General features: G+C 41.1%; 1 protein-coding gene across 4 annotated transcripts in view; it reads right to left on the bottom strand.

The window, feature by feature from the left end:
• Positions 1 to 7,998: 7,998 nt before the first annotated feature.
• CCNYL1 (cyclin Y like 1) overlaps positions 7,999 to 14,232 on the bottom strand; it is a 204,327-nt gene continuing 198,093 nt past the window's right edge. Inside the window, exons 9-10 of one of the 4 annotated variants that reach the window (XM_068244967.1) lie at positions 10,072 to 10,234; positions 7,999 to 9,865 (exon numbers count right to left, since the gene is read on the bottom strand). In XM_068244967.1, the coding sequence (XP_068101068.1) occupies positions 9,749 to 9,865; positions 10,072 to 10,234 (280 nt within the window). In that variant the 3' untranslated portion in view covers positions 7,999 to 9,748. The remainder of the gene's footprint in view (positions 9,866 to 10,071; positions 10,235 to 14,232) is intronic. The other 3 variants (XM_068244968.1, XM_068244966.1, XM_068244965.1) reach the window with 3 other exon arrangements.

The following is a 14,232-nucleotide window of genomic DNA, read 5'->3' on the forward strand; positions in this document are numbered from 1 at the left end:
GTTTTCATAAGCTGTAAGCCATAATCAAAATTATAACAAACAAAAGGCTTGTAATTTAGAAAGGTAAATTAGTCTGCGCTAAGGAAAATATATAAAACAATTCAAAAGGTGTGGTGCGCTTTAACTAATGTACTGCCATACATACAAATTGTCCAAAAGAAAAGGTTAATAAGCTCTCATAGGCTAGGATAAAGTTCATTCTCAAATATCACCACTCCAGTAGTCTTCAATCCACTGTATAGTGGACCCTCAAAAGTCCAGGACACAAGACCACTTCCACAGTATCCAGCCAACACGTCATATAAAAAGAGAAAAAATAAAGGACATCGCGTAATCCAATATTTCAGTAGATGCCCATCACCTCTAAAGTGCAACTAACCCAGCACCTGGTGCAGTACCACACTCCCCCTGTGTGTCCGCACTCACCTAAATAGCCTCCAAACAATCCGGAGGTATGGATATACAGGCAATGCAGGGATCAATAAAGCAGTCACGTTGCACAGTCTAAAACTCAAAGAAGGCTCCAATAGTGTAAAATCATTTAATACCAAAGATTAAAATTCAAGGATAAACTCACAAGGGTCGACAGGTCCCTGGGCGGAGCTACGCATCACGTGACCGGCAGTAGTGAGGAGACGCTAGGAGACAAGGCGGCATACGCAGCAGCGGCTATCCGGGACCGCTTCAAGCTATCTGTTATATGCGCATGACCTGTCGACCCTTGTGAGTTTATCCTTGAATTTTAATCTTTGGTATTAAATGATTTTACACTATTGGAGCTTTGAGTTTTAGACTGTGCAACGTGACTGCTTTATTGATTGTGTTGGCTGGATACTGTGGAAGTGGTCTTGTGTCCTGGACTTTTGAGGGTCCACTATACAGTGGATTGAAGACTACTGGAGTGGTGATATTTGAGACTGAACTTTATCCTAGCCTATGAGCCCTTATTAACCTTTTCTTTTGGAAAAGGCTTGTAATGTCTCGCTTTGCATGTAATGAGTCTATTTCATATATATGAGGGCATCAATCATCTCACCGTTAATGCCGCAATGCCACAGACTAAGATGTTTAAAATGTCCACAAAGTTGAGTGCACAGCAGCCGCTACTGCATGCTGTGAGATGTAGTTATTAATGTGTTTAAATCTCCTGGTTAGGAGATAGGACGTGTGAATATATCTCCCGGCATGCATGCTTTAGCATCCGGGGATGTGCTCAACAACGTGGGAGGTTCAAACCTCCAAGACTGCAGCGCTGACAGCATGAAGATGGATGTCCTTGTATGGATGGTGAGCTGTGGTGCAGCCCCCTCCCCCATTCGTAACCCCCCCCCCCCCCCCCGCATCATTTATGAACCTTCCTTTTAAATATTTTGACACAAGAGGTGCTCAGTACCCTTTAAGGCCTCCATACAGTATCAGATAGATTTGGGTCCTGATTAAACTACTTTTCTCACAGGACGTTTTTACATCTGATTAATAAAATACCTTTTGACCACCACCATGAAAACAAGGACTGAAAACAGGTTGTTCCAAATTTCCTCAAGTTTGATATAATTTTTTTAAAATTATCCCTACAGCACACCTCAATTGCCCCCAAAAAGTGGAATTTCCATTTCAGAATCGGCCAAACCCCCGCCACCCCCCTTCCTTGAATCCTCTGAGTCACCTTGATTGTGCCGCTCCCAATCTAAAAGATGCAGCCACTGTGCATGTGTGGACTCATCCACACACCTTCTGGATCGCATTCCTGACACTAGGAGCATTCTGTGCATACACACTGCAACCCATTTTAGGACCATACAAGTGCACAATGCTCCGTTGACAAAAACGTGATCAAGCAAATGTGCTGACAAGTCTGCCCCAGGTAAGTAAACAGCCACTTTTTTTGGCCAATTGAAGGTATGCTTTAACTATTTTCTCATTTGTTTGGAGTTGGAATTTTATTTTGTAGATACGCTGAGAAAACATCTCAAGTTAAAAAAGGTAACTGAATTAGGGGCAGAAAATTTTCCTCGCTGTGCATGAAGCGAACAACTAATTCATATGAGCTGTCTGACCAGCTCATCCATAAGTGTTTGATTTGCTGAAGTCAGGAATGCCTGGATTGAAAAGCCCCCTCCCCAGTGGGTATGCTAACTTCCTGTTGCCTTGACAAAGACCAGGTGATTGGTCAAACACGTAGGCAGGGAGCAGGCGGAATCAGCTGGACCTCGTGATCCACGTGGTTGTTGAAGAGCGGTGAGATCCATGTTATCCGTGCTGCCATGTGCACATTGTTTACTGGCATCTGCAATCTACCAAGTACTGGGTTCAATGCATGGTATGCATTGCTGGCTTGTGTTGTATGATCTGGCTGTGAGGTGCGTGTGAGGCCAGTCTCCATTGTAGGGCTTAGCCATTAGGATGTGGGGTCCCCTTCATTCATGCTTTTAGAGTGGGGTATCCCCAGCTCTGTGTGAATATACGGATGTTGTGCCTGGAGTTTAACACTGTATTTTGACTACAAATAATATTACAGTAGCTCCTGCTTTGCAGTTGTGTGTATGTGTTTATCAGGGTAGTGCCTATTTTCACATATTTCTCTAAAAAAAACAAAAAAACTAATAACCAGGGCCTCCTAGATCAATATAATAATTGAGCTATCAATCGAACATTGATTAGAGAGAAGAAAAAAAAAAAGGACAGCAGACACTTTCCAATAGCTTTGAACTGCATTCAGCAGAACAAAACAGCATCTGGGGTTAGTTTAACCATTAGATGGTTGCTGATAGCTGATGGAATATCAGGTGGCTCACTGCAGTATGCAAGGAAACAATATAATGTAGATCTGGATAGTTTACCTGTCCTAAAGTCCATGGGATATTGCACACTTTACTTTCAAGTGCTTAAAGTTGTTCATGTAGCCTTTTTATTAATATGAATATATTAAAGTGGACACAAACTGTTGCACAGCACACAATGAAAAGTTTTCATTCCACATATAGATGCTGTAGAAATCTACTACACTGAGCTATGTGGGTGTTTGTTTAGGTAGAGTATAATTAGAATTATCAGTAGCTGTGAAAGAGTATTGGGGGCTCTGCCGCCTTCACAGGAAAATACTGAAGCTTAACCCCTTCTGTGTTGCCTGAAAGTTAACCTAGTTAACCTTTATTTAGGATTTTATTTACGATTTCCATAAACTGTAAAGAAGAATGTTTTACTCCTAAAGGTTATCATCTATTCCTAATGTTTTAAACCAAAAAGGAAGTTCTGAGTTGAGATCTACTTTAAAGAGGTACAGAGGATAAAGTCTCTTTGTGACATAAAAAATTAAGACAATAGTATAAAGGCCTCATTGTAGTGGTACAATCAAATAAGTATAGGAAGTTCAACATATAAGATAGGTAGAGACAGTTCCCTTTCTGCACTCTGTGACTACCAAAGATACAGAATCAGAATAATTTATTTCGCCAAGTAAAACGGGAGTTGGACCCGGAATTATTTTTGGCACATACAGACAACTCAATAACACTTGTTCACTTCACTTCACTTGCTCAGAGGTTTTTTCAATGCAGACTGTGTATTGCAGGAGGACACTATGGCCTCAATTCACTAAGCTTATCTCCTGTCTTTAATAACTCTTCTAGAGTTGTTACCATGGTGATAAGGCATGTAGTATTCAGGAAACATTTGACCTCTGGCAAACCTAAAGTTAACTCTTCAATCCTTAAAATAACTCCAGAGTTAAAGACAGGCTGTTCATTAACTGCGTGTGAAAATAACTACAGAGGAGGTAACTTAATTACAGAGGAGGTAAATTAACTACAAAAGAGGTAACGTAAGGAATGAAGAGATAAGATAACTCTCTTACTGTGTGGAGGTAAGTTTTCTCTTGCCTTATTATCTCCAGCATGATCTTAGTGAATTGAGGCCAATGTCTCAGTTAAGACAAGAAAAACAAAAAACAAAAAAAAAAAAAAACTGCACTGCTACTTTTTTTTTTTTTTTTTTTTTAAATTGATGTACATTTTCCTATTCTACTATAATTCTAAAGCAGGAGTGGGTAAACTTCAGTCCATGAGTTGTATCCGATGAGTTTCTCTTTTTTATCCAGCCCGCCGATGCAGGGTCGGATTCAGTTTAATTCTCCTTCCCTCCCTGTAGAGTACGATCAGAGCGTGAACAACAGGTTCAAGTGCTGATCTTCATAGTCAGAGTGGCATCATGTGACCAGCCATCCATACGTGCCAGCAGGTCACACAAAGAGTACCATGCTGTGGCCAAGGAGATTGGTGCTGGAAGCTTTCAGGTGAGCCTGTAATTTATGCTCCAACTCACACTCTGCTCGGAGGGAGGTAGAGAGGGAGGGATACAGAAGTGCTAAATTCTGGCCCTGCATCAGAGGAGGGGCTGGTAATTATGGTGCGCACACCTGGCTATTTCCACGTAGGAGGTGGGCTGCTATACTGGGGTAACACCAGGCTAAATAAACTGGGGAGGGGCTGCTAAAACTGAGGCATGCCTGGCGCTAATAAACTCACAAAAGGGCTGCTAATAATGGAGCGCACCTGGCTACCTATACTGGGGGATAATCTCTACCTGAACTGTCAGCTGAACTAAGACTTAGGGCACATTTGGCTTCTGGGACAGGGAAGGGGCTACAATAGTCCACCCACCATCAAATTTAATATTGCTTTGTGGCCAGTGATTCAAAAACACCTGTGTTCTAAAGAATTACTTTTGAGGAGTTGAAGTTGTTGATTAGAGAAATATCAATAGTAGTTTTAGTTTGTTCTAATTATTCTTGTAACTCAATTTAGTCATTTTCAAGACCTGTGCACCATCAAATACCGTGATCTTGCGTTCATATAGTCCTTGTAAAAAACACTTTACTAACCTCTACTTACTTCTTATGTTATACTGAATTAAATAGGTTACTTGATTATACAGTTACAATAAGGTCATGAGGTTACAGGCAGTTTGTTATACCTTGTACGTTTTTAACATACTCATCCCAAAAGCATACTCTTAAAGAGAGTCTGAAGCGAGAATAAATCTCGCTTCAGACCTCATAGTCAGCAGGGGCATGTGTGCCCCTGCTAAAATGCCGCTATCCCGCGGCTTAACGGGGGTCCCTTACCCCCCGAAATCCCCTCCGAGCAGCACATCCCCTCTTCCGGATTAAGGCAGGGCTAACCGCCGCAGCCCTGCCTCACGCGCGTCTGTCAGCGCGTATCTCCGCCTCTCCCCCGCCCCTCTCAGTCTTCCTTCGCTGAGAGGGGCGGGGGAGAGGCGGCGATGCGCCGCTGATAGACGGCGCTGAGAGGCAGGGCTGCAGCCGTTAGCCCTGCCTCAAGAGCAGCAAAATCTACGACCAAGTTGGTCGTAGATTTTGCAGGGGGGGGGGGGGGGGGGGGGGTCAGGGACTCTCGTTTAGCCGCGGGATAGCGACACATGCCCCTGCTGACTATGAGACAAGTAGCAAGATTTATTCAGTGTCTCTTTAAGTAAACTGGTTTTTAAACTAGGATAAGGAAACTAGGCTTTGACTTGACTACAGTAGGTATTAGACGTAGCTTCGTTCAGAGACAATTAGTGCCATGACTATAAACTTTGTAAAGTGCTGTTAAAGAGGTCAGCACTATTTAGACACAACAACATTAATAAAACTGTTCTGTACTTTTATGTTACATAGTTACATAGTTACTTTGGTTGAAAAAAGACATACGTCCATCGAGTTCAACCAGTACAAAGTACAACTCCAGCCTGCTCCCTCACATATCCCTGTTGATCATAAAATCCCTGGATTAACATCATTGGCATTACCTAGTAATTGTAGCCATGGATGTCATTCAACGCAAGGAAAGCATCTAAGCCCCCTTTAAATGCAGGTATAGAGTTTGCCATAACGACTTCCTGTGGCAATGCATTCCACATCTTAATCACTCTTACTGTAAAGAACCCTTTCCTAAATAAATGGCTAAAACGTTTTTCCTCCATGCGCAGATCATGTCCTCTAGTCCTTTGAGAAGGCCTAGGGACAAAAAGCTCATCCGCCAAGCTATTATATTGCCCTCTGATGTATTTATACATGTTAATTAGATCTCCTCTAAGGCGTCTTTTCTCTAGACTAAATAAACCCAGTTTATCTAACCTTTCTTGGTAAGTGAGACCTTCCATCCCACGTATCAATTTTGTTGCTCGTCTCTGCACCTGCTCTAAAACTGCAATATCTTTTTTGTAATGTGGTGCCCAGAACTGAATTCCATATTCCAGATGTGGCCTTACTAGAGAGTTAAACAGGGGCAATATTATGCTAGCATCTCGAGTTTTTATTTCCCTTTTAATGCATCCCAAAATTTTGTTAGCTTTAGCTGCAGCGGCTTGGCATTGAGTACGATTATTTAACTTGTTGTCGATGAGTACTCCTAAGTCCTTCTCCAAGTTTGATGTCCCCAACTGTATCCCATTTATTTTGTATGGTGTTAGACCATTGGTACGACCAAAATGCATGACTTTACATTTGTCAACATTGAATTTCATCTGCCATGTATGTGCCCATATAGCCATCCTATCCAGATCCTGTTGCAATATAACACTATCTTCCTTAGAGTTGATGATTCTGCACAATTTTGTATCATCTGCAAAAATAGCAACATTGCTCACTACTGTATCCACTAGGTCATTAATAAATAAATTGAAGAGCACTGGACCCAGTACAGACCCCTGTGGGACCCCACTGCTAACAGTCTCCCATTTTGAGTACAATCCATTGACCACAACTCTTTGTTTTCTGTCCATTAGCCAGTTCCCTATCCATGCACACAGACTCTTCCCCAGTCCTTGCATCCTCATCTTTTGCACCAGACTTTTGTGGGGAACAGTGTCGAATGCCTTAGCAAAGTCTAAGTATATCACATCTACAGCATTCCCAATATCCATATTAGCATTCACTACCTCATAAAAGCTGAGCATGTTAGTCAAACAGGACCTGTCTTTAGTAAACCCATGTTGATGCTGAGAAATAAGATTATTTTCTACTATGAAGTCATGTATAGTATCTCTTAGTAACCCCTCAAATAGTTTGCATACAACTGATGTTAAGCTTACAGGTCTATAATTTCCTGGATCTGATTTTTTGCCCTTCTTAAATAATGGGAAAACGTGGGCTGTACGCCAATCCACTGGGACTCTGCCAGTTGCAAGAGAGTCACAAAAGATAAGATAAAGGGGTTTATCTATAACTGAACTTAATTCCCTTAGGACCCGAGGATGCATGCCATCCGGGCCAGGTGCCTTGTCTATTTTTAATTTATTTAGTCTTGCCTTTACTTCTTCCTGCGTTAAGTATTTAATATTACAGTTAGAAGATTGAGACTCTTCCGCCTCTGTAATTTGCAACAGTGCTGTTTCCTTTGTAAAGACAGAAGCAAAGAAAGCATTTAATAACTCTGCCTTACCTTGGTCATCCACCATTGAGTTCCCACCCTCATCCTTTAGGAGTCCTATACAGTCAACCTTTCTTTTTTTAGAGTTGATGTACTTGTAAAACTTTTTTGGGTTAGATTTGATATCCCTAGCGATTTGATTTTCAGCTTCGATCTTTGCCAGCCTAATTTCTTTTTTACAATTTTTATTGCACTCCTTATAATTGCTTAGTGCAGCCTCGGTCCCCTCCTGTTTTAGGACCTTATAGGCATTCTTTTTCCTCTTCATTTTATCTTTAACCTTTCTATTCATCCATAGAGGCCTTTTTTTATTCCTAGACATTTTGTTTCCATATGGGATATACATACTACAATATTGATTGAGAATACGTTTAAAAGCTTGCCATTTCCCTTCAGTGTCCTCCCCTTGTAGTATATTATCCCAGTTCACCAAACTTAGTGCCTGCCTGATTTGATTGAACTTTGCTTTTCTAAAATTCATAGTTTTAGTGGTCCCGCTGCCCCGTGGCCTATCAGTCACCAGATCAAACGTTATCATGTTGTGATCACTATTTCCCAAATGTTCTTGAACCTGCACATTTGATACATTATCTGGTCTATTCGAAATGATCAGATCCAGTAACGCATTCCCCCTAGTTGGTTCCGTTACCATTTGAGTCATGTTGTTGTTTGGGCTGCTGCAATATACAGTACTAAACATTTACTTCCCCACCTTAAAGTCTTTTAACATGGGTCTAGTTTCTAATAACCCTTTTCCAGGATGGTTGGGGATGGTTATGAAGGACCAATATAATTTGCAGTACTATTTGCCTCTGTTGAATAACTACTTCACATAAACGTTCATTAAGTCTAATAAATTATAATCAGCATTCTGGTGAAAAGCATGAGGAACGATAAAGTAAATGATGTTCCTTATCCTCTTGGTCCAGACCACTGCCTTTCTGAAAGATAATTATGGGGTAATACATACAAATAGATCGTAATCCTTTTTCAAACATATTTATGTATGGCAACACAATTTAAAAAAGGCAGATAAAACAAATATGTATTTTCACAACAGTGTTGCTTTGAGATCAGACAGATTTCCCTTTTCTGGGTTGAAATTTTAGGGACTTTAAAATTAGTAAAACAAACGTATCTGAACGGCCATTAATCAATGATGAATAGTATAAAATGTTTCTAGGCTCCACCCTTAGCTTTGTTAATAGGGATCATGATACTAATAAATGATCTTGTAGCTATAATGTAGAATGAGTTATTTAAGTTTGAAATCACAGTAGCAAGATGTAAATCTATATATATATATACACATAACTATATTACAGAAGTATAACCTAGGTATGATGGAAGAAGAGAGTTCTAATCATCTTCCAATGACATCACATAGTAGTGTTCATGGTTTGGACCCCCCCCCCCCAAAAAAAAAGAACAAATGACCTTCATTAGCAGCAGGTAGTGCATAAAATACATCTTTACATCACTAATCAGTTAGTGGTGTAAATGAGTTACGAGTCCGTAGTTTATTTAGTGTTAGTGTCCTATAATGCATAAATTGATAGGGAGCACCATTTGTTACATTAGTACAAGCCATTCTTGCTTTCATAGAAAAATACACCTCTTTGGTCTGTCGTCATCCTTATTAAAACATTTTGCAGATGAAACAGATCCTCATATTTTTCATCCTTATTCAGAAGGAAGAGGAACAACCAAAACCATAAAACCCCCAAAGTTAGAAACACCATGAGGACTTAAAAAGTTCCTCTTGTGCTCAAATTTTACTTTGCAGCAACTTGACATATTACTTAGTGGCTGGGGAATATGTATTAAAATGTTGACGAGTAACTGAAGATAATATAAGGAAAATGTAAGCATAAGGACAAAGGCAATATTAAAAAAAAAATAAAAATAAAATGATACTCAAAAGATTAGTGTTTTAACTCATAAAAGGTCAATCTATATAGTGTTATATAAGCATCAGTCACAGCTATTGGCCTACACAGTAAGCATACAAATGTAGGTGGATGAGGAACTTCAAAGTAAGGATTTCATTTCTGATGCACCCCTTATGCTGTGTATAGCAATGTAGCTGCTTTATGTAACACCCTCCTTTCTGTGCCCATAAATTAAGCCCCTTGAAAAAGGGCTTGCGGTATGCCTGAATTCATCTTCTCTTGCCTCCCACAACCCTTATGCTGGAAGACACTGCTGGCTCAACATAGTAGTATACAGAAGAGTGTGTGGGGAGCTTGGTAGTGCCTGGGTGTTCCATTTGCACGCCAATAATGTTGTAGCTGTGTCCTGCATTTATTGAACTTGCATCAGGAAATTATGGCATTAGAACGTCGAATGCCCACGAGGTTGTCAGCACTGATAGATCTCCTCATTGCAGCTTTAGAGAGGTCTTTGTATTTATCTTCACAAAGCCTGGAGATAGCCTATGTGATAAGTAAAATACATATAAGTCGTAATTGAACAAATAGCATCCATACTAAATAGATTATTATTATTTTGTATTACACAAAATTAAATAGTGGGGAGGAATGTACTCAAACTGTAAAAGCAAATTAATAAGAACACGGTCTGCTCATAAGTAAAATAGTAAACATTCTGAACTGTACAAAAAGAAAAAAAAAAGTTTTACCTCAAGTTTTTGTGCCCTTTCCTTGCTAAGGGGTTCCAGAAGAAAGCTAAGATTGTTGTCATCTGCTAGGGATCGAAGGTCAAAGTAGTATTTGGCATACACACTGGCAGGGACATTAATATTGAACTGCAGCAACTCCAGGAAGTGTCTCTCCATTTCATTCCTGAAATTAGCAAGATTAACTACATTTACTCAAATGGAACGAAAAAGCATGATTAACAAATTAAAAATAGGATTTCCACAGGTTTAACAGTATATTACTGGACAGTTATAGGTTTAGAAGAGGTGGATGTGAATTACAGCCAAACTAGTGGTCAAAAAACAGTAAAGTTGGCCATACACTGGTCGATTTGCCATCAGATTCGACCAACAGATAGATCCCTCTCTGATCGAATCTGATCAGAGAGGGATCGTATGGCTACCTTTACAGCAAACAGATTGTGAACCGATTTCAGCCTGAAACCGTTTACAATCTGTTGTGGTGGTGCAGCTGCTGCCCCCGCCCGCATACATTACCTGCTCCGCCGGCGCGACTCCAGTCCCCCGGTCACCGCTGCTCTGTCTGCGCTCTGGTCTCCAGGTCCGGCATGCCTCACTTCTTCTAGCCCGGCAGGAAGTTTAAACAGTAGAGGGCGCTCTACTGTTTAAACTTCCTGCCGGGCTTGAAGAAGTGAGGCATGCCGGACCTGGAGACCAGAGCGCAGACAGAGCAGCGGTGACCGGGAGACTGGAGTCGCGCCGGCAGAGCAGGTAATGTATGCGGGCTCTATTGCGTCGGTCGTCGGGCACTCGAACGCCGCTAGCGATGCGCTCTTTACCCGCGGGCGATCGACTTATTTTCTGCACGGCGCGATCGACGGGATCGGACGAAATGGATCGAAATTTCGGTGTGTAGCGTGAACGATTGGCAGCAGATTCGATCCCTGTGATCGAATCTGCTGTCGAAACGGGCGCAAATCGGGCCAGTGTATGGCCAGCTTAAAAGTTAAGCATTTAAAAAAAACAACAACACAGATCTTAAAATATACTATGCAAACACCAGGCACTTCACATGCCATTTGTAAAATTTGTAAAATGCATGTAGGATTCAAATGATACAACAAGACCACTTCTACAATGGCAATTAAATCAATGTAGAATATTGATTGAAAGAAAAATTCAAAATGCTGCCATTTTGGAAGCAGATGAGCTGTAGACAGGACTTGATCTCTAAAAGTGAACCTGTGACTACATCAAGTGTGCTAAAAGCCATCAGGTTTCATGCCTGACTTGCAATTTTTATTTGTTCTAAAATTGTCAGTTTTTGTTTATGAATGGAATTGGACTCAGGCCTCACTTATAAATTGTACTCACTGAGCTACTCTCATTGTCCAGCAGTTACAACATCAAATCATGCAAGAATGTAATATTACTGGCAATGGTTTTCAATTAAAGGACACCTGAGGCAAAAATAAACTAATGAAATAAACAATTGAATCTATCCTCCTAAAAATGACTTAACATATTTAAGATATTTCACAGTTTTGTTTTATGTTTAAATCTACTTTTTAAGCTTTAACTGTTTGTTTTTGCTCAATTACACATTTATTGATATAAACTAGCGCTAAAATCTATGAACTATTGCTCCTTTTTATCTCTTTACTGCTCTCTGAAGCCATTTTCTGCTAAGAAAGTGTTTTATAGTTGGACTTTCTTATCAGTGAGGATCACACTGTAGTCACTTCCTGTCTGAGTCAGGACTGAGTCAGCCACTTGCATACCTGATATGTAACTCTTTCAGGCAGAGAAAGAAAAAAGGAACACAGCACAGTTATTTGTTTGCTTGGCACAGTACAGACACGTGTCTATCTCATCATGTCACACGTCACCTCGAGTATCCTTTAAACCAGAATAGCTTTTCTTGTTAGAAATAAAAATGCATAATAGAGCTTTGTGTGGGAAGCTTTTGTGCCCTTTTCCCATAGCAACTAGTCATATTTACATAGCTAGCTTGAAAAAAAATACATCAGTCCAAATTCAACCATGAAAAAAAGACAATGGTACGACACCTCAGTGTATGAAAGACTGATTGATGCACTGAAACATTTGTCCTGGTTCCAACTGTCATTTGCACATGATTCAAAGCAAAGGCCGTTTAAAGAGTCTGAAGCGAGAATAAATCTCGCTTCAGATCTCATAGATAGCAGGGGCATGTGGCCCCTGCTAAACCGCCGCTATCCCGCGGCTTAACGGGGGTCCCTTCACCCCCAAATCCCCCTCCGTGCAGCGGGGGAGCGCTTCCGCATTGGGGCAGGGCTAACCGCCGCAGCCCTGCCCCACGCGCGTCTGTCGGCGCGTATCTCCGCCTCTCCCCCGCCCCTCTCAGTCTTCCTTCACTGAGATGGGTGGGGGAGAGGCGGCGATGCGCCACTGATAGACGTGCTGTGAGGCAGGGCTGCGGCGGTTATCCCTGCCTCCAGCAGCAAGATCTACGACCAATTTGGTCGTTGATTTTGCGGGGGGGGGGGGGGGTGAAGGGACCCCCATTTAGCCGTGGGATAGCGGAGTTTTGGCAGGGGCTATGAGCTCTGAAGCGAGAATTATTCTCGCTTCAGTGTCTCTTTAAGTCGGTAAAAAACAAATGCACATTAAGGGGGCAGTATGGCGAAAAGTTTTAAAATTTAAAATATGTGCAAGCAGACAAATAAGAAGTATGTTTTTTTCCAGCTTTAAATGAGCCATAAATTACTTTTCTCCTATGTTGCTGTCACTTATAGTAGGTGGAAATCTGACAGAAGCGACAGGTTTTGGACAATAGAGGATTGTCAGATTTATTCTTTATAAAGATATTCCCTAAAAAGGATTCAAACAATGATGCTGGCCAGCTTCCCTGCTCGCTACACAGTTTTTTGGCAGTTGGACACAGCAACTGCCATTCACCAAGTGCTTTTGAAAATAAATAAATCCCTGAGAATCCTCTGTGAAGAGATGGACTAGTCTAAAACCTGTCACTTCTGTCAGATTCCTACTACCTACTTTAAGCAAAAGTAATTTATAACTCATTCTACTCTGGAAAAAACGTACTTAGGCTCCCTGCACACGATTCGGATTTTGATTTTTTTGATTTTTTTTTTTTTTACATTCGATTCAGATTTTTAATTGTTACTGCATGCTGCGTTTTTCCTCCGTTTTTCTGTTGACTGCATTCAGGGAAAAACCTGAATTGCAAATTGGAATCGCAAAACGGATTTGCAGTGTGCAGGGAGCCTTATTTGCCTTTATTTTAAATTTTACAATTTTTCGCCCTAGTGCCCCTTTAAGGTAACCATTATACAATCTTGACTTCTGTGTAATATGAAGAACTACCCAAAGTAGCCATTCAAAGAATATTCACTCAGTTTACCCTTCTAATACATAGATTTGGTAAGATAGTATAATCAAGATTGCATCATTGAAGGACACCTGAAATGAGGAATATGGAGGTTGTCATTTATTGCATTTGTAAAAGCACCAATTACGTGGCTCTGTACAATAGATACAATACATAGGGTGAAAGACAGGGAGTGAAGCACTAGAAACAAGATTATACTGCGAGGCTAAAGTTTTAGGCCCCATTCACAGTGGTGTGGTGCATTGCAATGTCCGATCTGTAACATGCCTTACCACACTGCAATGCATCACCTATACGACATTCAGTGTAGTGGGTGCATTGCGGTACAACGGCAAGCAGAATGGTAAAACACTGCATGCAGTGCATTATCGCAAAACACTCGGGTTAACAGTAGAAGTGAAGCATACTTTTCATTAATTCTATGTGTCACTGTATGCAACAAGGCCCTAACGTGCAGTACTACTTTTTTATTCTGTTGCATTCCTATCATACAGGGAATGCAATGTTTCACCATAAACGTGGCCTTAGAAACCAGGCAATTCATGTCCAAGTCAGTCTATGAGAAGAGTGGCATCTTATGGCAGACCATGATCAAGTTGGATATATTAGGAGGGGAGGGCCCTGCCAGAGGCTTACAAACTAAAGGGAGAGGTAGGGACACACTAGGTAGGGGCTGTAGAGTTGATGCTCGGCAGAGAATGTTAGGGCAGTGGTGGGGTAGGCAAAAGAACGACGGGTAAGTTGGAGGAAAGGGAAGGCTCTTTAATATTCAAAGCCTTCCCACTACTCAG

The sequence above is a fragment of the Hyperolius riggenbachi genome, chromosome 7 (assembly GCF_040937935.1).
Source record: "Hyperolius riggenbachi isolate aHypRig1 chromosome 7, aHypRig1.pri, whole genome shotgun sequence".
Lineage (NCBI taxonomy): Eukaryota > Metazoa > Chordata > Amphibia > Anura > Hyperoliidae > Hyperolius > Hyperolius riggenbachi.